The sequence below is a fragment of the Saccopteryx leptura genome, chromosome 3 (assembly GCF_036850995.1).
Source record: "Saccopteryx leptura isolate mSacLep1 chromosome 3, mSacLep1_pri_phased_curated, whole genome shotgun sequence".
Lineage (NCBI taxonomy): Eukaryota > Metazoa > Chordata > Mammalia > Chiroptera > Emballonuridae > Saccopteryx > Saccopteryx leptura.
The window spans coordinates 108,179,866-108,206,294 of NC_089505.1; the positions used below are offsets into that span (position 1 = coordinate 108,179,866).

General features: G+C 52.4%; 1 protein-coding gene and 1 pseudogene across 2 annotated transcripts in view; one reads left to right on the forward strand and one right to left on the reverse strand.

Moving 5' to 3' along the window:
• Nucleotides 1-25,448, reverse strand: part of TRIM62 (tripartite motif containing 62) — a 34,714-nt gene extending 9,266 nt beyond the window's left edge. The window contains exons 1-5 of one of the 2 annotated variants that reach the window (XM_066375775.1): nt 25,210-25,448; nt 24,231-24,642; nt 13,219-13,314; nt 8,451-8,707; nt 7,510-7,625 (exon numbers count right to left, since the gene is read on the reverse strand). In XM_066375775.1, coding sequence (XP_066231872.1) covers nt 7,510-7,625; nt 8,451-8,707; nt 13,219-13,314; nt 24,231-24,638 — 877 coding nt within the window. In that variant the 5' untranslated portion in view covers nt 24,639-24,642; nt 25,210-25,448. Of the gene's footprint in view, nt 1-7,509; nt 7,626-8,450; nt 8,708-13,218; nt 13,315-24,230; nt 24,666-25,209 lie in introns of both variants that reach the window. The other variant, XM_066375774.1, reaches the window with a different exon arrangement.
• Nucleotides 16,273-16,346, forward strand: LOC136401845 (U4 spliceosomal RNA; annotated as a pseudogene).
• Nucleotides 25,449-26,429: the final 981 nt, after the last annotated feature.

Consider the following 26,429-nt stretch of genomic DNA (forward strand, 5'->3'; position numbering starts at 1 on the left):
TGAATATGGGCCATACTCAGGTGTGTCTACAGCATACAGTCAGAGCAGGCACAATGCCGAGGTGTGGGCAGGGTGGTTCTGAGTGCCCCTCAGGACACTGGACCTTAAATCTGAGGTGCCCGAGATGATTTGAGGAGACCAGCAACAGGCAGAAATTGTGGCTCAGGATAGAAGGACCAGTGGAGAGACTAGGACACAGGCAGGAGGGCTCAGTCCCCGAATGAGGAGGCTGCTCAAGGAGGCAGCCAAATGGGCTGTCACTGGTTCTGAGATTGGTCCAACAGAGGTGAGCCTACGGGAAGGAGAAAATCCTGCACTGGGTGCCAGGTCCAGGGCATAAAAGCCCATGGATCGGATGAGGGCAGGGCCCACCACCCACCACTCATAGGCAGTGGAGGTGGGACTAGGGGTAGGGTAGGACCCACCATCTCAGGGGCGGGGCTAAGACAGGTTCTTCTTAGGTAGAGGGTTGGCCTGACTCTTAACAGACTTTTACATCCCAAACGGTAGGCTGAGGGCCACCTCTAGGGCCTCCCACCTCATCATAAGCAGAGAGTCCTGTCTTCTGGGTCTCCCTCTCACCGTCCCTGAGAATAGGGGTGGCAGGAGTTAACAGCCTTTAGATTAGAGAGACATAGCTCTGGCCTGTTGGCTCAGTGGTAGAGCGCTGGCCCAGTGTGTGGATGTCCTGGGTTTGATTCCTGGCCAGGGCACACAGGAGAAGTGCCCATCTGCTTCTACACCCCTCCCGCCTCCTCTCTGTCTCTTCCCCTGCTACAGCCATGGTTTGGTTGGAGTGAGTTGGCCCCAGGTGCTGAGGATGGCTCCATGGCCTCCACCTCAGGCAAGAAGAGCTCGGATGGTGAACAACGGAGCAAGGGCCCCAGATGGGCAGAGCATCGCCCCCCAGTGGGCTTTCTGGTGGATCCCGATCGGAGTGCATTGGGAGTCTGTATCTGCCTCCCCTTCTTTCACTGAATAAAAAAAGATTAGAGAGATGCAGAAGAGGATATGGCAATACTTTTTCTCCCTTTTGTAAGTCAGGCAATTCTTTCACCCATCCTCTATGCTCAGAAGAGGTGGCAGACCCAGGAAAACAAATCCAGTCCCCGGTGCCTGACCTGTGGTGGCACAGTAGGTAAGTGTCGACTTGGAATGCTGAGGTACCGGTTTGAAACCCCGGGCTTGCCTGTTCAAGGCACATATGAGAAGCAACTATACCATGAATTGATGCTTCCCGCTCTTCCCCTTCTTTCTCTCGCTCTCCTTTCTCTAAAAAAGTCCAGTCCCTGGGGTCAGAGCTCCTTCCTAGGTCCCAAGACACTGTTTTATAAAAACAAAAAGCAGGCAACTCGCCTGACCTCCAGGTGGGTTCTTGGTCCATCTAAGCTTCTCTGAGACCTTGAGGTCAAAAGGCATTCGGGAAGGAGCATGGACTGTGGAGGCCCAGGAAACTCCTCTGGGCTGGCATTAACCCCACACTCCAGCAGTCCGAGCAGCAGAGAGACCCTGCACTCGGTGGTGAGTGGCTGGGGCCTCCGGTGCTCAAGGCCAGTGTGCTTGAGCCCGCGCAGGCCTGACAGGGCAGGAGGCACTGTCCGCTCCTTCCCACGGCCAGGCCTTTAAAGAATCCGGCCCCTCAGGCCGCCCACCGCTCAGGCCCTCAGCTGCACAGGGCTGCCATTCGAAAACCAGTTTCACATTCACTAGCTGATGGGAATACCACAGCATCCCCAGGAACATAAATTCTGTACCCATTTTTCAAAAAAGGAGCCTGAAGCTCCAAGGAGACATCTCTAAGCTCAGTGACTTGCTCAGGTTGGCCCCGGGGTGGAAGCAGCATTGGAACATGGGTCAAGGTTCTTGCCCTTATGACCCTGGAAAGCTTGCGCAGCAAGAACGAGGAACCAGTGGACAGTCATGGAAATAATGGTAAGCAGGGATCAAGTGCTTACTAAGTTCCAGGTTATTAATCACAAAGAATTGATTTTAGGCCTGACCTGTGGTGGCGCAGTAGATAAAGCGTCAACCTGGAAATGCTGAGGTTGCCGGTTCAAAACCCTGGGCTTGCCTGGTCAAGGCACATATGGGAGTTGATGCTTCCTGCTCCTCCCCCTTCTCTCTCTCTCTCTCTCTCCTCTCTATAATGAATAAATAAAATCTTAAAAAAAAAAATTTTTTTTTAAATTAAAAAAAAGAAAGAATTGATTTTATTTAACTCTCACACCCACCCTGGGTGATAAGTCACACTTTCCCAATCTCTGATTTACAGATGAAACAGGCTGGGATGGCGCCCAGCTAGGGACACAGTGACCATGCTGGACTCCAAAATGGCTGGATTCAGAGAAGCAGGTGGAGCAGAGCACAGGCCAGGAGAGGGAGGGGTAGGAAAAAGGGGAGTGGTGTCTGGTGTCCTTGGGACAATGGCTGGGGAAGAAGTTGATGCCTGGGAGCTGGGACAGTCAGGCCAGGCTGTGGGAGGAGGGTTTCTATGTCCGCTGAGGGGTGGCACACGGTGGTGTGTGGTAGTAGAGAGTGGAGGTTCCAGAGCAGGGGGTAAGGGGTGGGGGGGGGAGTGACAGGTGCTAGATGGAGCTCTCAGGTGAGCCAATAGGAAACCTGAGCTGTAGGGGGGGGGGGAGGGGGGAGCAGAAACCTGGTAGAATCTACGGCCAGGTCCCTAGGGGCGCCTGCCCCTCCCATCTGGATATAAAGGGCCTTGGTGCTGGCAGGGCATCCAGAATGACTTCACAGGTCCTACAGACAAAGGAAGGGGTCTGGCTAACCAGGTCACTGTTCTCTGACTCCCCAGGGGCCTCTGTCCTTGGCAGGATGCGCGGGCACACATTACTCTGCTCCCTCAGCCCCCCTTCCTCGGGCAGCTGTCCCTGGGGCGGTGGTTCTCAACTGGGGCGATCTGTCTCGCAGGGGACCTTGGGCAATCTGGAGACATCTGTGGTTGCCACAACTGGGGCAGGGGATGGTATGGCATCTACATAGTTGGATATAGACCAGGAATGCTGCTGAACATCCTACCATGCACAGGAAAGCCCCTTGAAACAAGGAACTATCCTGCCCGAAACGTCAATAGTGCTGAGGTTGAGAAATCCTGTTCGGGGTGCAAGCAGCGAGATCCCGTATGTATGTGCTCTCTCGTGAGGAAGGCGAGAGGGAAGACTAGCATCCCTATTTCACAGAGGAAGAAGCAGGCTCAAAGGAAGTAGCTTGGACAAGAATGTGTGGCAAGTTCCTTTAGTCAACAAATATTTATGCTAGGTTCTACTCTAATTGCAGAACTAAGACTAGGATTCATTTTTTTTTTAATTCATTCATCAATAGGCATTTACTGTGCTTGCTGCTGGAAATATGTAGTGATGAATTAGATCCTGACCCCTTCGAGCTCACAGTCTAGTGAAAGGGACAGCCACACAGATGTTGATGAAATAGTGAGACCAGGAAAGCCCAGGGCTACCTGAAAAAATTCAGAAAGGCCTCACAGAGGAGGTGCTTATAAACTAAGATGTGAAGGAGGGAGGAGCTGGCCATCAAAGGCAGATGTGTGTAGAGGGTTCCATACAAAGGGAACGGTATGTGTAAAAGTATCGAGGAGGGAGAATATGGCTCATAGAGCCTTGCTGGTCAGGCTGAGATGCCCAGACTGCATCTGTGAGCCGTGACAGGGATGCAACAGGTGGCAGCTGAGACAAATAGAGCTCTGAGGCCATCCGCCTGAGGGGCTTCCCCGGGGCAGTGGCTGGGGAGGGAACAGGACCCTGGGACGTGTTTCTTCTCTCCTTGCGTTATGCTGCTTCACCCACGAGTGGCCCTCTCTCTGCTGGGTCCCACTGTGGAGGGCCCTCCGAGGGTAGGAGCACACAGAGACCCCAGCTCCAGGCAGACAACCCAGAATCCCCCCAAGACTGACCCCTTTGTGAACGAGGGCACAGAGCACCAGGAGGTGTCCCCTCACTTCTGTGAAATCAGTAATGATGTATCCAGTGAGACCTTCATCAACTACAGGGAGCCCCATCTCTGTCTGGCGTTTGTGTGCTCAGTGATTGGTCTCAGTTCCTCTCCATCCCTAACCGGAAGGCGCAATTGTGAACATCCTGGAATCATTCATGCCTTGCACTTCCCTTGCATTCGCCTATGCAGTCCACCTTCGCTTACGTGATCCACCTTCGCCTACGCGTCCACCTTCGCCTACGCCAGGGGTCCCCAAACTACGGCCCGCGGGCCACATGCGGCCCCCTGAGGCCATTTATCCGGCCCCTGCCGCACTTCTGGAAGGGGCACCTCTTTCATTGGTGGTCAGTGAGAGGAGCATAGTTCCCATTGAAATACTGGTAAGTTTGTTGATTTAAATTTACTTGTTCTTTATTTTAAATATTGTATTTGTTCCCGTTTTGTTTTTTTTACTTTAAAATAAGATATGTGCAGTGTGCATAGGGATTTGTTCATAGTTTTTTTTATAGTCCGGCCCTCCAATGGTCTGAGGGACAGTGAACTGGCCCCCTGTGTAAAAAGTTTGGGGACCCCTGGCCTACGCAGTTCGACACCAGGGGTTGTCTGGAGACACCTCCAGGCCCCACCCTTCCTTTAGTGGGAAAGCCCTCAGCGTTCAGTGATCATTATCTGTTTAGTGACATTCAACATCCCCTGGCTGCTCCCCTGCTCCATCCAGACCATCCTGTTGCCGCCTCTGGGCTCCCGCAGCACTGTGTAAGTTTCTTGTCATACACAGTCCTTGTCTTGCTGGACTATTAGTCTATTTGCCCATTTGTCTCCCCTGACCCTTGAAAGTGCCTCAAAGGACTTTCAGTGTTTATAGATCAAAAGAATAAATCTAGACAGGTGGACAGAGCTCTGACTGCTGTGTGACCTTAGGAAATCAGTGAGCCTCTCTGAGCCTCAGTCTCCCCAGCAGCCTTCCTTGGTTGTTATGAGGCCAGAGAATGGCTGATTAGCTTGGTGGGTAAGAACATAGGCTCTGGGGTTTGACAGATCTGGATTTAAATTCTGACTGTACCATTTATAGGTTGTGACCACGGACAAGAACTTAATAGCTCTGTGCCTCATTTGAAAAATGAGGATAGTAATGCCTTCTTCTTGGGGAGAATTCCCCTCTAAATCCATGCCTTGCCTCTAAAGGATATTCTGCCTGACTCAAAAACACACAAGATTCCATGCTGTCAAAAGGCTGGAATCTGCTGCCCTTGTGGTTGTGTGATTTTGGGAAGGCATTGATCTCCCAGCCCCAGGATCTACTAACTCTGCTAGAAAACTTTTCAGACCTTTTCCTCTCTTGGCAAACCTCCCATTACCTCCTCTTTCCCATCCTCATCTCCAATGATGACCTTGCTTTCTACCCTGCTGGGAAGGTGAAGTCATCGGCAGAGAATTCCCATGAGCCCCCACTGCCCGTCTGCTTGCTGCCCGCTATTCTACCTTCCCCGGGCTCCCAGCAGATCCGCTCCTTGACTGTCACTCTCTCTCAGCAACTCCCTCTCTCCTTCATCTTCAATTCTGCCTTCTCCTGGGTCCTGCCCACCATCCCACACATATGCTGTTATTTCTTCTGTCTTAAACAGCTGCTGCCACACTCTCTCTCCTCCCCTTAAATAAAACTCCTTGAAAGCATTGTCTTTACACACTGTCTGTACGTCCTCTACCCCTATTCTCTCTTGGACAATCTCCAGTCAGGACTTTGCCCCTCCTGCTCCACCAAAATAGCTCTTCTTTTTTTTTTTTTTTTTTTCTTTGCATTTTTCTGATGCTGGAAACAGGGAGAGACAGCCAGACAGACTCCCACATGCGCCCGACCGGGATCCACCCGGCACGCCCACCAGGGGGCGACGCTCTGCCCACCAGGGGGCGACGCTCTGCCCACCAGGGGGCAACGCTCTGCCCATCCTGGGCGTCGCCATGTTGCGACCAGAGCCACTCCAGCGCCCGAGGCAGAGGCCACAGAGCCATCCCCAGCGCCCGGGCCATCCCCGCTCCAATGGAGCCCCGGCTGCGGGAGGGGAAGAGAGAGACAGGAAGGTGTGGCGAAGGGGTGGAGAAGCAAATGGGCGCCTCTCCCTCGCGCCCTGGCCGGGAATCGAACCCAGGTCCTCCGCACGCCAGGCTGACGCTCTACTGCTGAGCCAACTGGCCAGGGCCAAAATAGCTCTTCTTAAAGTCACCAAGGACCTCCATGTTATTAGACTTGGAGAACAGTCAGTTTAAGGTTCTCCAAGACGTGGCGTCGCAGCCTTTGCCACCACTGGCCACTCCTCCTGGAATAACTTTCTCTGCTTGGCCTCCAGGGCACACCATGGTTCCCTCCCACCTCTCTGGTGGCTCCTTCTTGGTCTCCTTAGCTGGGTCCCCTACCTGTCCCTGAGTGCCCCAGAGCTCCAAATGTGACAGAATGGCCTCTCTCTCTCTTCTATCTACTCTCGCTTCCTAGGTGATCTCCTCCAGGCTCATTCAATACTGTCCACATGCTGATGATGCCAGCCTGACCTTTCTCCTGTACCACAGACTTGTCATTCCAACTGCCTTCTCCACATCAGTGCTGACGCATCAAACTGGCATCACAAACCTCATGCTCACAACTCCAGCCTTTCAGTCACCTCTGCCAACATCGTCGCAGGCTTCTTTGTCTTCTTTCTCTCACATGTGGGATCCAATCCATTAGCAAATCCGGTTGGCTCTCCCTTCAAAGTGTATCCTAAATCTGATCACTCCTCACTATCACCACTGTCACCACCCTGTCCAAGCTGCCAACAGCTCTCATCTGGTTCACTGTAGCAGTCTCCAAACCACCTTCCATTCTCCACCCCTTACCCCCTTCAGTCTATTCTCCACCTTGCAGACAGAGGGATCCTTTAAAAACTAGCCAGGCCATATCACTTCCCCACCCTAAACCCTCTAATGGCTCCCACTGCCCTGCAGGCCCTCATGGTCAGGCCACTGGCCACTGATCCATCCCTGACCTCCTCACATCAACTTCCTCTCTCATGTATTCCATTTCAGCTAGACTAGCCTCTTTACCGTTCTTTGAACATGCCATGCCTGCTTCTGCCTCAGGGCCTTTGCACTTGTTATTCCTATTGCCAGGAACACTCTTTCCTTGGATGAGTACATAGCTCACTTTCCTTCAGGTCTTTACTCCCTAAGTGTGGTCTTCTAACTGGGTCCCCTATCTTGCCAAACACCTCCTGTTCTCCAGAGCCCGTGCTAGGCACCTACACAACCACTTAGCTCAGTGAATCCTCGCATAACCCCAGGAGGTAGGTTCTGTTAGTGTACCCATTCTCCAGATAAAGAGACTGAGGCCCTGGGCCGTGCACTCATTCATTCTGTGAGTACAGTATATATACACCCTTTTCATCCCTCTGCCCTGCCCCCTTGTGTGTTTAACGAAGGGGGTGGGGCTGGGATGTGCCCTAGCTAGTGTCAGCCCATGACAATCCTTGCCTCTTCCCGGGCTCCCTTATTGAGAGGCAGGCAGGGCCTTACCTGGGTGGATGTCCTGGAACAGGGACTTCCAGATGGTGTACTGCAGAGGGCCTGTGTATTTGGAGGTCGGAAAGTCTTCATATGTCAGATTGGTCTCATGGATTTTCCCTTTGAGCCTGGAAGAAGAGCATGAGAATAGGTTGCATTGGGGGTTGGATTCCTATCCCAACACTGGGGCCCTTCAGCCACCTTCAGGGTAACTGACACAGGGTGAAATCATGTGTGTGAAGTCTCTGGACCCAGATTCAGGTGCCTGCTTGTACCACTTTCGACCTCTCTAGCCATCAGCCTCAGTTTACTCATCTTTAAAATGGGTACTATAATACCTCCACTTTCTAGGTTGTAAGGATTATATGGCATAACATATATAAAATGCTTAGAGCAGTGCTTGGCTCATGGCCAACACCAAATACGTGATGTTAGCTATCGGTATTGATCATCAACAAACCGATAATTATGTGTTACTATTAGTAAAATAGCTATGGGATCAGAGAGACCTAGGGTTGAATCGGGCTCCCCATATATGATGAGGAGCCCTAGCCCACTGATCTAGCTCCTCTGTGCCTCAGTTTCTACATGCGTGAAATGGGGATGACAGTGGTAACTACCTTCAAAGGGGCTACTTGTTATAAATAATATCCATATTATTATAAACAATATATAAATCTGGATTATATAACATACATATTATAACACAAGTAATATATACTATATTATGTACATATAAATACATAAAGCCTTTAGCACAGGCTCTGGCACACAACAAATATCCTATACATTTGATAGAATGAATGAATAAAGATGCAAATGAATGAATTCTCTCCTAACCACCCAGTTTGCCTCTATTCCCACTACTCTGCATGGGCTAGAGAGAAGGGTTGCCCATCTGGGGAAGGTCCCTGACAGGGGGACCTTTACTTACCAGGTCCCCTGGCACTCACCTCTCTGACAGTGAGGCCACCCCAGCCAGGAAGGTGTGGCGGTCGGTTTCGGCCAGCCGCTCCTGCAGGATCTGGGCCCCCTCCTGCACCTTGCGCAGCTGCTGGCTGTAGCGCTGGACCTTCTGCTCGATGTCGGTCAGTGTGCGCGCCGTGTCGGCCTCCAGTTCCTCCAGCATGGCCTTCTGCCGCTCACGCAGCAGCCGGTGCAGCCGCTCAAAGGCCTCGCCGATGGTGGTGCGTAGGCTTTTGGTGGAAGACTGTGGGGACAGTTACGTTAGGGAGAGCAGATGGGGCATCTCTGGGTGATAGGAGGAAACTGGGAGCCTTGGCACGGAGAGAGGACAGGACGCAAAAGGGCATGCTTGGTGGGGGGTGTGGCAAATGCAAAAGCATGGTGGTATGAAATCACTGGCATGGCCAGCACAGCAAATGGTTCTGTGTGCCCTGTCAGGAAACTGATGAGACGGGCCAGGTGAGACAATGAGGCATGAACTAAAGGATCAGCAAAGGGACATGGCTTGAAAGACATTTAGGGTATCAGAGACATCTTCGGCCTTGGCGATTGACTCGCTGGCTGCAGGTGAGAAAGGTGTGAGGATGATGGCCTGGCTTAGGGGTCAGGGGGATGGGAAGCTGAGGGACAGGGCAGGAAGGAAGCTGGGGGTAGGGTGGGGGGCAGGGAGATGTTGAGTTCAATCTGGGATACAATGAAGTCTTTGTTTTTGAAAAAAATCACTCATGGGCTCAAGCTAAAGGACAAGGAGATGGCAGATATCAGAAACTTGGTAAACTACGTGCTGGGCAAACCTTGGTGGTCACTCACCCTGTCCTGCCACCCCTAAGACCCTGTGGCCAAGGAACGAGAGCTGGAGCTTAAGGCCATTACCAGGAGGCAAATACAAACTTTTCTGGTCCTCTCTGCCCCTACGGGCATGCCAGGCCCAGGAGGCGGCTGAGTGGTGAAGGGCAAGGATTTTGTGCCTGGCAATCTGAGGAAGGATCCCGCTTTCAGTGTTTAGTATGGCAACCTCAGTTACCTAGTATCTGTGACTCTTAGTTGTCTTATCTGTGAAAAAGGTAACAGAACTGCACTGCAGGGTTATGGTAGAAGATTAAATGAGGGAATGTTCACAAAATGCATGGCATTGTTCAAGGTGCAGACAAAGGGCCGGTTATTAAAAAGGCATCGGTTCTAACAGACATATCTTAGAAGTCTTCACTGAGAGACGGCGTCTGAGCTGTAGCCTGAAAGATGAGCAGAAGGTCAGCTGTGGGTGAGGGGGACAGGAAGAGGGAACAGCACGAGTCAGGATGACACACACAGGGCACAGAGTGCGGCCAGGCTGCAGCAGTGTGTGGGGCCTGCCTCTGCAATTTTACTTCGTGGGATCTGGCTGGGAGTTCACAGAGTCAGGGACCCTGCTGTGTGCAGTGCCCACGGCTCTGTGGGAGGCTCGACAAAGGCTCAATTAGGGCCAGTCGTCCCCCCCCCCAACCCCGTCTCAGCTGCGACCGCCGGCAGGAAGAACTGCTGGCAGAGGGCCAGCCTCCCTGCGCATGCCCACCCAGAGCGCCAGGCAGACAAAGGGGTAGAGGGGAGTATGGGGACGAACAGCCAGGCTGCCTGTGGCCTCCCTCACCCAGGGAGGGCAGAGGCTTCTGCAGTGGCAGGCCGCAGATGGAGAAGATGGGGCCTGCCCTTCTTGCACCATCTGCCGCTGTCCTCCAAAGGTCCCCAAATCTCATAGCCACCTGTTCTAGCTCCTCCTCGACCATTCTTCCGCAGTGTTTGGCCCACTGGCCACCCCTTATTAATTGAAAGTTCTGATTTGCCTCCCACCTCTGTGGCTTCTCCATCTCTGCCACTCATGTTCCTCAGGGCTTGGCACGCCAGTTCCTCCCATCCTCATCCTACACGTCCTCCCTCGTCTCGGGCTCTCCGCGCTTTGAAGATGGCTCCCACATCCTTGTCGATGGCCTTGCAGATCTCCTGATACCACGATTCATCTTTCCACCTGCCTCCTCCACACACACCCCTGGGACCCATATGCCCTCCTACTCATCGGTCCAAAGTCAATTCTGTGTCTTGGCCAACACACTCACTGCCAGAGTGACCCTTCTAATGCGTACACTGGGTCACAGCCAATCCTGCATTTAGGAACCTTTCTTGGCTCCTTGATGACTAGTGAAATGCTAAATCCCTTAGCTTGGCATTCAGAGTTCTCAATTCGTCCCAGCTTACTTACCTCTCTAGTGCCATCGCATTGCGATTCTACCTGCCTAGAACAGACACGCCAACAAATCATTTATACGACTGACAAACTCCGGCTTATCCTACAATACTCAGTCAAACGCTATCTCCTTTGTGACACCTTCCCTAACATTTTCAGGCAGTTAGTTAAATGTTCACAGAACATTTTGTAAATACTTTTTAATAACCTGCCCCACATTTTATGTGGCTCCCACCTAGTAAATCAACCCCTTCCATCCATGGGAATGATGTCTGCTTTAGCTGTGCCCCCACAAGCCGAGGCCTGGCATAAGGCTGGCGGCAGTCAGGACCGGCCTGAGAGGTAAAGGAGGGAAGGGTCTTGCTCAAGACTGCTCTGCGAAGGAGGGTGCAGATGCCACGTTATTTCTAGGATGGGAACCCAGTGTCCCCAGGACAAGAGGATAAGGAGGAAAAGTGGGAGAGGCGAGGAGAGGGCCACTCAGAAGTGGAACTTTTGAGTGCCAGCCACCCCAGGAGACCCAAGTGTGTTTCCTGAGCTACCTGGCTTGCTGACCACAAAGCCAGAGACCTTGCTGAGGACATCCCAGCATGAGGCTGGAATATGCACTAAGCTTACACAGAATTGATCATTAAGCTCCCAGTTGTCCACTTACTACCTCTGGGGCTTTAGGTCAGTGGTCAACCTCTCTGTGTCTCAGTTTCCTTGCTGATAAAATTAAGATAACAACAGTTCCTACTTCAAAAGGTGTCCTCCCCTCCCCACTCCTTTGTTCTACAACTATTTACTGTATGGGAGGCCCTGTGCTAGGTCAGGGGAGTCCTGCTGTCACAGAGGTGACTGACATTCTGTGGGGCTCAGCAAGGCAATGAATGGGAACCAATTTCTAGCAGAGAAAGGTTTAGCTTAATGGGTATGTCCCGGTTACTTTTTGTTCTTTCTACAGCAAAGCCACCCCTGCCTCACCCCGTCCCTTTGGCGCTGTGGCTGGGAAGCAGCCCCCACCCCAGCCCGCCACATCCCTGGGAACACACTGGGAACTGGGGCCATTTCAGAGAAAGACCCTGCCAAGAATGCATCACTCGGTCAGGGCCAACCAAGGAAAACACTGGGCCTGGGGAGAGAGGTCAGACAGGCCCTCAGGCTGGGCCATTGGAGGAGCAGGCGCCACAGGAAAGCCTAGTCAGGCACCAGGTGAAATATGACCTCTAAAGCATCCATAGGCATTTCTTGTATAAACACCCCAGTCCAGACAGGAAGCAGGGCTGGGGAACTGGAGGGGAAGGTGGCCCCACAGGACCCCCCAGAGGTAGACAGATGGACAGGAAATCAAGGGGAGGAAGAGGTCAGTGGAGAAAAACAATGGGGGGGGGAGTGGAGAAAAGAAGAGAATGCTGGGGAGAAGAAACACACCAGAATACCCCCCCCCCCAGAGGCTTCATTTGCTTCTCATTATCTGAGAGATAATGAGATTCAAGATAATGGTGATTCCTGTTGAATCACCAGGCAGATGGGGAAACTGAGGCTCTGAGAAGCAAACAAGCTAGAGTTCTGTAACTGTTTCTCAACTGTTGCCGTAGAGGTTCCTATCCAGAGGCCCTCTGGAATGTTCTCTGAAGAAATGTTTGAGACCCCACAGCAGGGTGTCAAACTGGGGCACACATCTCCATCTCCAATGGCCTCTCTGGGCCTCCAGTGTGACCTCCCAGCATTCCTAAGGCTCTGCTCCAGCTGCTGGGGCAGCGGCAACCCTGCTAACAGAGTCGAGCCAGACTGATCTCACCCGACAGCTTAGCAGCTGGGTCCCCAGTTCTTGGTCCCAGAAAGACTAGGCAGAAATCAAAGCAAGCCTTGCCCAGTTAATGAGCCATCTGTGAGGGGAAATTAGAGGGAGCTCCTTAGAGGTGTGCTAGGATCCAGAACTTCAGGGCTGGAAGGAGCCTGATAGTCCCCACAGCACAATAGCAACTCCGGGACCCAAAAAGATACAGTGAGTTGGTGGCTCCCTCAGAATTCATAGCCCTCCTCTCAGGTCAGAAAAAAAGGCGTTTCTCTTTAAACCACTGTAGCCTGAGACTGCAGGGTTTGACTCTATTTTTCAGAGTCCATAATCCCAAGGTCTTAACTTAAGAGGGGAGATGATACCAGGGGTGGCCCACAAATCAACAGGAGAGCTTCCAGGGAAGATGCTCAAGGCAGGCTCCTTAGGCAAGGGACATGTGTAATGCCAAAGGAAAAGAGACCGTGCAGGGAGCCAGGGTTTTCCCCGAGGGTCCCTGGTCCTACCTCAACTTCCACCCACAGCAAGAAGGGAAGAAGAGAATGGCACCCATCCGTAACGTAGGCACTAACCAAAGCCTTGAGTGAGTTCCATCCGATATACCTTAGCGGAAGCCTCATCCTCGGCTCCACCGCCATAGCCCCGCCCCTCCACGTGGAGTGTGGTCCCTCGAAGCCCCGCCCCCAAGGCAGGTCCGAATATCTGTCCTGATCCTTCCCTGATGGCCCCGCCCACTCCGTGCTCAGGCCAGGCTCACCTTGGTCTCCGCCAGCTGTCGCTTGAGCAGCTGCAGCGCCTCCGTGTGCTCCCTCTCGCTGTCCTGAAGGGTCTGAAGTTGCTCCTTCAGCTCCCTCTGGAAAAAAAAAAATACCCCAATTTACAGAGCTTGCCCATTTCTGTGATGTAAACCCTTCCACCAAAGTTGGTTTCAAGCTATCAATGTAAGGTCACAGGACACAGAGCTGTGAAGAGGTTTACACAGTCAGCTAGCTCTCAGCACCCGGAGCAAGCTAACTCGGGCACAACACTACTCGGGTCCTTTCCTATAGATTCGTTTTTCACATGGAAGAGAAATAGACCTTCCTCTAATTTCAGCTCCTTTAGTCAGGTCTGTGTTACTAACAGATGAGGGTCATTCCTAATGGATTCCTGTGCATCGGAGTCGTTGAAGCAGATGGAGCTCGTTCACCTGAGTGCAGAGTAACCGCTCCTCAGGCCTTCCCTAACCACCCTGGGCCTGTCCGGCGGAGGACTCAGTCTGGCAGAGACACAGATGTCTGAGGAGGTGGGCCGGGCGCTACAATCCTTCCCCATGGTGGTCCTCATGGGTCCACAAATAACCCAACCACCCAGACTGCTCTTCACTCTCTGAGAAAACTGCCCTGGAGGCTGTGTTCCCAACGTTACTCAGGATGCCAAAGGACTTGGACAAATTCCTTCCTGCTCTCAGTGCTGGGAACAAGGACAGCAGGCCCGTCCCTTTCTGGGAGCAATGGAACGCTCATTTGTCTATTCCACAAACACATGCTGAGAGACCTTCTTGGGCCCACATGGTGCTGCGTCAGCAATAGGGAGAGGGATGAGAGACAAGCTTCAACACATGATGCCAAGGGAGGGGCGCAGATGAGTTGAGGGGAAGACAGGAACACCGACATTACCATCGCAGTGAATGCTGGAAGTATTAGGGGACCCCCAACCTGCTCCTCCTCCCATGTACCCATCTCAGTGAAGGGCACCCCACCCTCTACAGCCAGTGAAGCCAGAAATCTGGGCGTCATCCTTGATACTGTTCACCCACCAATCCAGTCAAGTTTGCCTTGGAATTTGTTCTCTCCTCTCTATACCTGCTGCCATCACCCCCTCGCCCAGCCCCCCACCATTTGTTTTTTCACTTCTTTTCTGTAGCCCTAGGCTCCTCCCTGCCCCCTCCAAGTGCCCCACAGAGCAGCTGGAGTGATTGTTGCAAAGGATGGATGTGTCCAGGTTTCTCCCCCCACATCCTCTGCAATATTCCAGCGTTGTCTGGGAAGAATGGCACAAAATATCTGAACAAAGCATTCAAGGTCCATCAGTAACAGCCCAAAATGTCTTTTTCAGCCTTCTTTCTTGGTCTAGATGTGCACTGTGCAATATGGAAGTCACTAGCCACATATGGTTATTTAAATTAAAATAAAATAAAAATGAAATAAAATAGAAAATTCTGTTACCCAGTTGCACTGGGGTACACATTTCAAGTGCTTAATAGCCACATGTGACTAGTGGCTATTGTATCAGACAGCACAGATGCACAAAACTTCCATTATTCTAGAAAGTGTTATTGCACCGTGCTGCTCTAGCTGCACTAAACACCTTGCATGCTGTCCTGCCGGCCTTTGCACCTGCTATTTCCTCTGCCTGGAATGCCCATCCACATTTTTCTCCACTTGTTAAACTCATACTCATCTCTTAAGATTAAATGCCACCTCCACTGAGAATCCGTCTCGACTGTCCATACTGCTTTCAGACACTCCTGTATGAGCAGTGCCCTTCAGGTGCACATTATGGCACACACAGCATATTAACTGCAAAATTACCTGTCCATCTCCTCCCTAAGGCTGTGGGCTCTTGAGGGTAGGGGCTGTGTCTGATAGATTTTCACACTCTCAGTACCTAGGACAGGGCCAGGCACAGAGTGACTTGGTATAAATCTGTTCAGGGAAGGCGCTGGGCAGGTCCAAGCTCCCCTCTGAAAGAGTGTAGTGGGGGGAGAGGGCCCCAAGCAGGCAGCATCCCCACAGGCCTACAGAGCCTGAGGAAACAGCTAACTTAGAAAAACCAAACACTGGAACTCACAGGGCAGGGCTAGGAGGCAGCCTGAGCTCTGCCCCCATCCCCTACCTTCTCACATCTCCTTCCAGGCCTTGGATCGACCTGGTTAGGAGGCTGGGCTGGCTCTGCCACACACTAGCTGTGTGACCTTGGGAATGTACCCTAACTTCTCTGTGACCCAGTTTTTCATCTGTGAAATGGGGATAATTATACCTTCTAGGGTTGGGAAGGTGAAATGAGATAATAGTAAGAAGCCTCATAGGGCAGAGCTCGGCATATACTGAGTGCTCAGGAGATGGAGTCGTCACCATGTCCCACATGAGGCTTCTGAGTCACTTCACATCCTCACCCCTTGCTGGGTCCAGGTCCCCCACCCCCCGCCTCCGTAGGCAGCCAGAGCAGGAAAGGGACCCAGAGACCATTTGGTCCAACCCCCTGGGTTTTGAGAACAGGATATTAAGGTCCAAGAGAAGGAACTGAGGGGCCCACAGCCACACGGATTGACATAGGAGAACCAACCAACCAGATAGTTTACTCCTGGCAGAGGTCAGACAGGAAACATGAAGCTATTGATAAAATCCTAAGTGACAGAGCTAACTGGGAGGAAGGGCATTGGCAATGCCAGAGCTCCGGGCCAGAAAGGCGGGAGGTGGCGTGATTTGGGCTTGAATTTCACAGGCATCATGTCACCTAATTCTCACAACAAGCTCACGAGGCTAGTGCCTTATCGCCTCCATCTCACAGGGGGAAATGGAGGCTCAGAGAGGTCAGGCAGCTGGCCTAAGGTTACACAGCTAGTAAGGGGCTCCGAGTGACTTCAAATCCATGCTGGAAACCCTCGGCTGTTCTGTCTCCCAGTCCGTTCAATACAGCTATCTCATGTCTGGTCAGCCACAGTCAGGCCTTGGGCCAGCCACTCTGGGGGCTACAGACACAGTCCTTGCCCTTGATGAGTCTGCATTTAGTTGGGGAGGCAGAAACGTGAATATGAAGACTACAGGGGAGCTTTGTGCAGTAGCAGTATCATAGCCAATGAGGTTTATCCAAGGTGCAATTATTGCTAATTGAAGACTACAGGGGAGAAGAGAACATGGAGGGACTGCCTAGGAACCGATCCAGCCGGCTCCCACCACCCGACTGTGTTTGTGACACCCTTCCTCCACCTCAGTTTCCCAATCTGTAAAGTGCAGCTAATAACAGCGCAGGCTCCGTGGTATTGTGAGAATTAGATGACTTAATTCATGAGCTGACATGATGCCCAGGATATGCTCTGTCACTCTTAGCTGCTGTCATTATCGTCATAATAATCACAATTATATCTGAAATAGGAACTCAGACCTGGGGAGCTTCCAGGAGAGAGTTTATTTCTGACAGAAGGATCAGACAGAAGACAGATGGGCAGGGTTCCTTCAAGTCTCCAGGGCGGGTCCGAGCATTTCCAGCAGTCAGAACTAGTCAGGCAGGGGCACACCTGATGTGTGCAGGAAGTGGGGGCAGTAGGGGATGGTGGGAGTCAAGCATGTGGTAGGGGGAGGAGCTACAAGCTTGAGTGAGGGTGGGAGGTGGAGAAGGCCCTGAAGGTCAGCCTGGGGAACTGAACTCTGCAGGGGCCCACCAAGAGCTGGGGCAGGGTAGGAGGGGACAGGAGGATAACTCCCAGCAGGCAGAGCCTCTGGAGAGGGGGCAGAGTCAGGCTGGTACAGACTGGAGCACTCGATTATGCAGATACGTAGCTAGCTGAGGGGCTCTGGAGCTCCCACAGGTTTGGAGAGGCCAGGACTGGGCCAGCAGCTGTGGGGAGGGCTCAGAGCCAGGGCGCACATGTCCTCAAGGTCGACCATCCCTCCTGAGAGGCCACCCCTCTCCCAGACCAGAGGACAAAGCTGTCACAGGAAGCCATTTTAACTGCAGGGGCCCTTCTCAGCCCCTTGCTGATCAGTGCAGCCCAGTGGAGATAACATAAACTCTGGCGTCCAAAAAGTCTGGGTTCAAATCTCAGCTGCACTTCTTCCCTTCCCCAGGGCCCATTTCTGTCAAAGAGGCGTAAGAGTCACTCAAGGGGTTGTGATAAGGATTGAATGAGATGGTACCCATGAAAGGGCCCAGTGTGGTGCTGGCACATGGTAGGTGCTCAAGGCTCTCTCTCTCAACCCTGGCGATCAATGGGGGTGACAGATGTCGCAGCCAGATAGCCCTCACATCCAAGGCTCTCTCTCTCTTTCTCCGTGCCCTGGTACTGTTCTCTCTTCCCTCCTCTGACCCAAGGGTGCTGGAAATCTTAACAAGGCAAACTGAACTTGCTTCTTTTTCCTTTCCTCCCAATCCCTCATTGACGCCCAAAATTCCTGGTGCTCCTGCTCCTCCCGACAGACCTGAACTCTTGTACATCTTCTCTGGCGTTGAGCCCACGCCTCCCTGTCCGCTCAGCTTTGCCGTCTCTGGCCGCACGTCCTGGCTGCTCCCCCAGCCTCCAGGCTCTCCCAACAGTCCATCCTGAGCAGATCGGACCAGGCCACACTCATCTCTCACACCCATCCCTGGCTCCCCAGCATCTCCAGGGTCAAGTGCAAGCTCCTTGGGCTGGGGGATGGTGTATTCAAGATCCTTCTTGAGCTGGTCAAGCCTCACTTTCCCATTCTTGCCTCCCCCCATGTACCCTCCCCTCCAGCCACAACAAACCACCTGGTCATATGCTCATCTCCATGCCCGTTCCTGGTCAGACTCAACAACCTGAGTCCAGGTTCCAGTTTCAGTGACACTCAGTGGTTGTGCTTAGGCATAGTTTCTGAGCCTCAGTATCCTCCTTCAAAAAATGGAGTGATGAGGCCCAATTCGTGGGGTTACTGTGAAAATTCATTGAGAGAGAGGACAGAGAACCATGGCAAGGCCAGGGCTTATTCATTATCTCCTGGGCCCCACACAGGCCTTGGCCTCAGTATCTACAGCAGGAGTGTCAACTGAAGAAATTACTGAACGAATCTCTGAATCTAACATGGAACCCACCTCCAAATCCTCCATACCCACCCACAGTCACAGTGTCCACGCAGGGTCCCAAAGGTAAATGAGGCTACGAAACCACCACTGGATGAGAGTCCAGAGAGCCAAAGTTTGCTCTAAGCTCAGGTCCACTTCCCCATCTGAGAAGTGGGGAGAGGGTGGAACTGGATGGCTTCTGAGCTCTTTCCCCATTTGGATGTTCCCCGAGGGAGTTAGAACATTGTGAGGAGGCTGAATTCTGAGCCAGACAGACCCTAGTCTGAATCCCAGCTCTGCCTCCCACTTGCAGGCTGATCTTGGGCAAGTTATGGACCTCTCAGCTTCAGTGTCTTCGTCTGTGCAACAGTGCTGATCCTAGTCCCATTCCGGGAACAGGGAAAGGCAAAAGGGCTATTGTGAGAATTCAATGCCCATAACAGCACCTGGCACACAGCAAGTGCTCAATAAATGTTGGCCAGTAATTTTTTTTTTTTAGAGTTATTATTTCTGTTGGTGTTACTCCCTACCAGATCTTTTTCTCTCTATAAAATAAGCTTCAGCTCTAAGTTTCTATACTGTAGCCGGTGCTTAGCCAAGGTGTCCTGGATGAACAGGACCTTCCTGTCTGCCTAAAGACACCTGTGAAGAAAGAAGTGGAGATGCCAAGAGCTAGCCCTGGCATTGCCTTACTGCCAGCCTCGCCCCCACGGAGGCTGCTGTTTGCACATAAATCCTGCCTGGGAAAGGTAGCAGCAGGGGCTGCCTCCCCGTCTTTTGTATCTGTTATTTCTTTGGATAGGCAGCAACTGTCTCTCCCTCTTTCACATGAAGTGTAAGTCTTGTTCCCACTTCCATTTCCCAGGTTGGGAAAGGGTGCAGAGGAGGCAGAACCTTCCATTCAGGTGGAGGCAGGATTCGAACCCAGTCCCCTCACCCTGCTCTTTCCCTGTGTGGCAGCCTTGTATGTCTGGGTCACCACACCCAGTTTTTCAAGGCTCCCATCCAAGGCTGATACACTGTCTCTCAGTGCATGAGGGACGCCTTGGGAAAGGCTCCCATGGTCACATGAGGCCTGGAGGGGGTGGAGGGGACTGAATCCGATCCGTGATCTGGAGGTTAGGAAGCTGAGATGGTCCGAGAGCCGGATACCATGCCTGACCAAGATGACATCCAGACACCTGCCCTCGCTGCATCAGCTGGGACAGGCAGTGTCCTTAGCCTGACCCTGTGCTGAATACTTGAAATACAAAGACAGGCAGAATGGGGGTGGGGAGGTGTCAGAGGCAGCTTGGAGGCTGTGAGTGGCCCAGTCAGACTGGCTTCAAATCCTGCTCCCGCCTTTTTTTACTAGCTGGGTAATGGAACAAGTCACTGCATTCCTGAGCCTCTATTTCCTTCCTTATCTGTGAAACGAGCAAATTACAGGACCCACTGAACAGGGTGTTATGAAGATTAAATGAGATAATACCAGAAAAAAGCACTTAGTATAGCCCCAGGCATTAGGCTAGGGCTCAATGAGTATTGGCGGGGAAGTCCTGAACCCTGCTGAGATGGGGCTCCCTCCCTCCCCTTTGCTCTGTGGTCTAGTGCTCAGCGGTGAAGAAAAGGGAAGGCGTGTGCATGCGCATGTGCAAGCATACACACTCACATGCTATTTTACATAACAAAAATTCTGTAGGACTAGAAAGCACTTCTAACCAGGTTTTTCTACAGGATAGAACTCTTGCAAGACTTTAACTTTGACATTATACAGCTCTGTTAATTATGCTAATTCTAGAATCAGAAAAAAAAATCAGATATTTGAAAATTGTCACGCGCTGCTCTGTGCTGGGCACAGCGTCAGGCACTGCTGGGGCGGCCTCCCTCACCTTTGCACCATCGCTCACCCATGTTATAGATCAGCAGGTGGGAGCCTAGAGAAGGGACGTGACCTGACCAAGGACACACAGCTTCTCAGTGAGGATGCCAGGATCTGACCCCAGTGCTGGAATCTGACGACTACAAAGCAATTCTCCTCGGCAGGTCAGGGAAAGTCCATGGAGTAGGTGATATCTGAGCTGATCCTGGAAAGCTGAGCTGGACCTCTTCAGGCCTGGGTTTTCAACCAGGGGTGATTTTGAGCCCAGGGGGCATGTGATAAAGTCTGGAGCCAGTTTTGGTTGTCATAGCTTGTGTGTGTGTGTGTGTGTGTGTGTGTGTGTGTGTGCACGCGCTACTGGCATCTAGAGCAGGGGTCCCCAAACTTTTTACACAGGGGGCCAGTTCACTGTCCCTCAGACCATTGGAGGGCCGGACTATAAAAAAACAACAACTATGAACAAATCCCTATGCACACTGCACATATCTTATTTTAAAGTAAAAAAACAAAATGGGAACAAATATAATATTTAAAATAAAGAACAAGTAAATTTAAATCAACAAACTGACCAGTATTTCAATGGGAACTATGGGCCTGCTTTTGGCTAATGAGATGGTCAATGTGCTTCTCTCACTGACCACCAATGAAAGAGGTACCCCTTCTGGAAGTGCGGCGGGGCCAGATAAATGGCCTCACGGGGCCGCATGCGGCCCGTGGGCTGTAGTTTGGGGACCCCTGATCTAGAGGGTAGAGAGAGGCCGGGGATGTTGCAAAGCATTCAATGGATGGAGTGCCTTGCCCAACAAAGATTGATCTGGTCCGAAATGTCAATAGTGCAGAGTATGATGTAATATCCTGGAGCCGTTACTATTTATTGAGTGCTTATTATGTGCCAAGGGCAGTATTAAGTTCTTGCAAATGTCATCTAATTTAATTCAACCCCATTACTCCATGCTGTCAATGAGGAATGTGAGGCTCAGAGATGATAAGTAACTTTCCTATGGTCACACAGCGAGAAAAAGGTACCGCCAGGGTTGGAGCTGCCTGAAAACAAAGCCAGAACTCTTAACCTTTCTGCTCTGCTGCCTTCAGGATTTATAATAAATGTAAAAGCCCCATACCAACTGCGAGGAGGGGTGTAGGGGGTCTTCTGCTGAGCCCAGGCCCAGCCTCCGCAGGCCCTCAGGCCTTGAGCAAGGTCCCCCTCCCTTCCACCATTCACCTGTCAAGTGAAGGTTGCAGCAGACAATCTCCCAAGGCCCTGCCAGCTCTGAGGCTGTTCTCTTCAGGAGAGGGGCCCAATCTCAGGCTCCCGGAGCCCGCAGCTGAGAGAGAAGGGGGTGTGAGGGACAGGCTCAGTCTCAATTTCCAGTGCATAAGTAGCTAATGAGCCTTGCTTCCCCATCAGGAAAGAGATACAGGTAGGCTTTGGGAGTGGCCTGAACCTCACCCTGGATCTTCCCTCTCCAGTGGGGAGGCATGTTTCTCTGCCACCTTCTTGCCAAGCCCAAGGAGGTGCCACAGCCAGTCCTCCTCAGGCAAGAGAGGCAAGTCTGGGCATTTCCCCAGCTGGGCATACAAGTTCTCACAGGTCGATAGAGAAAGAATATGGGAGTACGTGCTGACCTAGCCCCTACCATATGCCAGGCATCTCTAATAGCAGGTTCATCTCCAGTCAGCCTCATAAAAACCCTGGTAGGAAAGAATCATTCTGACCCCAGTTTACAGATGGGAGCATCAAGGCTTACATGAGGTCACTTGGGTGAGTGACCCAGATAGTGCTGAAGAAAGGTTTGGAACACAAGTGTGTCTGACCCCAAAAATGAAAAGTGTTTCAGTAATGTTTGGAGAAAATATATGTTCAATTTCTCCTGTATTCCCCAGGGCACAGAATGGACTACAAAAAACTTTGATTTTCTGATTTACTGAAAGGGAAAGCAAGGTCTGGAGGGCAGAGGCCTCTTCAGCTAGCAGGCCAGACAGGGAGAGGAGGGCGAGTGGTGGGGGGATCGGGCCCAGTCAGGCTGTGCTTTCTAGCCCATTGCTCATTGTCTGGCAGTGTGGCTTTGAGTAAGTCACATCACCTGTCTGGGCCTCAGCCTCCACATGTATATAATGAAAAGGTTGGACAGATAATTTTAGACAGAGTCCCTTCAAACTCTTACAAACTTTGCCCAATCCTGTCAAAGTTATTTTCCTCTTCCCAGTTTAAGTGACTTCACAGATGGGGAGATGGGGACACCAGTGCCTGGGACAAAGGACTCTGGAGGTGGAGGGCCAATACTAGCCTTGAACAAGCATCCAGAGCCCCCAGCCCTTGCTCTCCATTCTCAAAGAACCAGACTGAAAGGGAGTCAGCCATAGGAGGGGATAATGGTGAACATGGGGCTGTTTCTCCTGGGGCCAACACTCATTTCCATGTGCATCTGCTAGGAGCAGGCCGACTCGCAGGGACTCACGTATCAGGGGGAGAAACCCTCTACAACATGGGACAGAGGAGTTATTTATCTCCTGCATAAGCATCTTGAGGGCTAATGGAGCTTACTGTCTCCCAAGTTAGTCCAAACATTTGAGTCAAAAACCTTCTGCTTCCGAAGGCTCCGGAGTCTGGGCTACCTCTGGTCAAGGTTGGTCATTCGTTCATTCAGGTTTTACTGATATGCACTGTTGGCCAGGTTTTGTGCCAGGCTTTGCGATTATACATATGATGAATAAGAGACTGTCCGTCCCTGCCCACGGGGAACTGTGTGCTAGAGTGGTATGCCAAGGGCAGAGACGTGGGGCTGCTGGATTTAAATGGTTTAGCTTGAGAAAAGGATTCCAGGCTCCAATAAGCTTGGGTATCATTTTATTAAATACAATAAAATGAGTTTCTTTGCTATAAGATTTCTCCGAGCCTTTAATATGCAAATATACACTGAGAATCGTCCAAGAGCTGTGCATAGAGAATATACTATATTTTCCAGGTATCTGATCTGGGACACTATTTTTTTAAAAAGTATCATACTTATTAACAGAGAACAGTAGGGGAAATACAGCTCTAATGCTATTTTTTTTTTCTTTTTGGCCAGTGGGGCTTGGGTAAGGCTTACACAGAGAAGGTTAGAGCAGGGTTTTGAGAATTCAGTAGGAATTGATTAGTGAAGATGGGAAGGCTTAAGGGTGACCATTTACAGTCCTAGGCTGACTATGCTCAAGTTACCATGCACGTACTGTTTCATTTATGTAGTACTCAAAGGTTCTAATGTGGGTGACAGAGCCAAGGAGGTCATCAAAAGCCCCTGGAGACTTCTACAGGTCCACACCCTGCCTTCTAAAATCACCTCACTTCAGGGCTTCAGTCTCCAACTCTTGAGTCCTCAAGTCCACCCCTCCTCCCCAACCAGGGTTCTACTGTGGTTTAAACCCCAAATGGTTTTTATAGTATCTGGACTGGATCTCAGCTGTAACCCCTAACAAACTTCGGCCTAGACCTTGGCACCTAAACCCACCCTCTCAGCAATTTGCTGGCCCTAACTTAGACTCTCTGTCAGATTTAACCCTGACCTGCCCAGTTCGGGTACTGCCCCCCTGGTTCTGATGCACACCTGCCTGAGCCCTGCCCCATCGGGTCCCCACACCTGCTGCTCAGCTACTCCATATAGTCCTGACCCATTCTGGGAGGCGGTTCTATCTTCCCATCCCAATCTGTGTTGGTCGCCAATTCCGTCCTGAACCATTATTACGTGGGCAGGGTCTCCAGGTCCAGCCCCTATGACATTTGACAATGGCTTTACCCTTGCCCAGCTCTTATTCAGCCCATCCCCAACCCTGTGCCAGCATGCACCTGGTCCAGTTCTGATCTAATTTGTCTTCCCTCTCCGCCCCACTTCGTTAGTGACCTCTTCCCCAACCATAAACCTAGCCCAACTTCAAGTCAATCTCAGATCCTGCCCAAGCCCCCGCCCCAACACCCCGCCCCTCAGCGCAGCCCTGCCCCGGCCCCGCCCCGTACTAATTCTGATAGGGCCATGACCCTGCCAGCGATCCCGCCCCGTGACAATTCTGCCTGAGCCCCGCCCGCGGTCCAGCCCTGACCCCGCCCCCTGCGGCCCCGCCCCCCAACCCAGGTCCGCGGGGTTGCTCACCTGCAACTCCTCGAAGGCATCGTCGATGCCGGTAACTTGGTGCTGCTCGTGCAGCGCGGGTTCGTCGCAGAAGAAGCAGAGCAGTGCGCGGTCGGTGAGGCAGAAGAGCTTGACCTTGTCGTGCGCCTGGCAGGGTCGCGCGGCACGGCGAGCATTGAGGATGGCGTCCAGCGGGAAGGCGCTGTAGCGCTCCACGATGTTGGCCAGCTTGAGACTGGGTGCGAACGCGGGCTCGGCGAACGTTCTCCGGCACTCGGGGCAGTCGCGGGCGCCCTGCGCTTCCTGCCGCACCCAGTGCTCGGTGATGCAGCGGCGGCAGAAGTAGTGCTCGCAGCCCAGGCTCACCGGGTCCTGGTAGATGCTCAGACAGATGGAGCAGAGCAGCTCGTCCTTGAGGCTGCACGCCATGGCGCTGGGGGCGGCGGAGACGGGGGCCTGAGATGCAGGGGGGGGGGTGGCTGAGAGAGCGCGGCGATGTCGGGGGCAGCACAGAGGGGGTGGGTGCGGGGAGCAGGCCGGGAGAGGAAGGAGAAGGCGCTACAGGAGAAGGAAAAAGGGCTGTCTGGGAGGCGGGTAACGCGAGGAAGCGGTGCGGAGTGGAGACTATCCAAGATGCGAGCTTAGGAAGGTGGTCCCCAGGCAATGCGTGACCTGGAGCGATGGGTGCTGGAGGGAGGGGGCCGTGGGTGTCCGAGGGAAGGGACTGCTGACAAAAAGGTCTTAGGGGAAGGGACAGTCCGAAGGAAAGGGTGCTGGAAGAAGGGACCCAGGAGGGGAACGGAAGCCTGGGGGCGGGGGGCGTTGCAATCCTAGGATGGGTGCAATGGGGGGAGGGGAAGAAACTGGGGATAGGGAATTCTGGGGGAGGGAGAAGCCAAGCGGAGCTGCACCGCGGCTGTGTCTGGCAGAGGAAAGGAGGGGGCGAGCACACTTAGCTGCCGGATCCCGGCGCCAAGACCCGGTCGGCGCGTATCCTTACCCCCGCGGGTTCAGCGGCCACTGCTTTGGTCCCAGCGCAGCTTCTCAACCCGGAACCAGCCGACCCGAGCAGCCGGCAGCTTAGGCTCCCTCCCCGCCTCCGCGGGCGGGATCCAAGAGACTCCGCCCTCGCGGCGGGCGGTGGAGAGAAGGGGCGGGGCCCAGCTTCCAGCCGGAGGACCCCCTCCGCGCCCCCACCATTCTCCAGCTCCCAGGGGAGCGAAACCCAGCTGTTCCTTCTAGGTTTGCACTTGGAACAACGTCCAGTTCTTGCTTAGGGACCCTGCGGCGGGAGGCAGTTAATTTGAGAGCCTAACGAGTAAAGGAGGAGTATCTTCTTGGATCATCAATTTGAAGATTTGGGGAAAATAAAATTTTGTATTAAAACAAAAAAGGATATGTGTGTAATCTGCAAAGAATACAACTTTTGCATTACATATAAGGATAAAACTGGAGAAATACCCTGCTTGCTTAGAGCAAGTTCAAGACCCTTACATTCCTAAGCCCTGAGGTCCCATTTCCTTTTCCCTTTCTTAAGAAGTGCTTGGGGGAGAGGTTTGGAAAGCCCAGGTCCTGGCTAATATGTGACCCAAGGAGTTGCCTCCATTCAGCAAACATTTCTGGAGTGCCATATTTGTATAAGTGTGTCAGGGGTGGGGGTGGAGCAGGGGAGCGGGAGAAAGTAATAGGAGACCTTGTCTTGTGTGCCAGATGGAGAGAGGATTCTAGGCAGAAGGGATAGCACGTGCAAAAGCGTAGAGGCGTGAAAGGGGAGAGCACATTTGGGGAAGTGCAAGTAGTTCTGTACTATTGGGCGTGGGGTGGGCAAGTGGCTTGGGTGAGGTGGAGGGTGTTGAGGGTCATGGTCAAGGATTTCCTGATAACATGTAGCTTTCATGCAGGGGAATGACCTGATCTTATGTGGGTTTCAGGAAGTTAAGGAGATGCTTATTATACCATCAGCTAGGTGAAGGCAGGCACCCTGTCTGATGTGTCTGCATGTATGCAGTGCTCCATACACAGTAAAGATGTGTAGCTGAATAACAGCAGCAAAGACTTCAACGGCAGGAAGAGAGCCTAGGCACCAGAGCCTAGGCACTGTCGTCATTGTGCCTGCAGGACATGAGACCTGAAGTGGGGCCATAGCAGTGGGTGAGGAGGGAAAGCTAGGGTACTGAAAATATAGACACTGTAATAGATTGGATATGGGGGTGAGAGAGA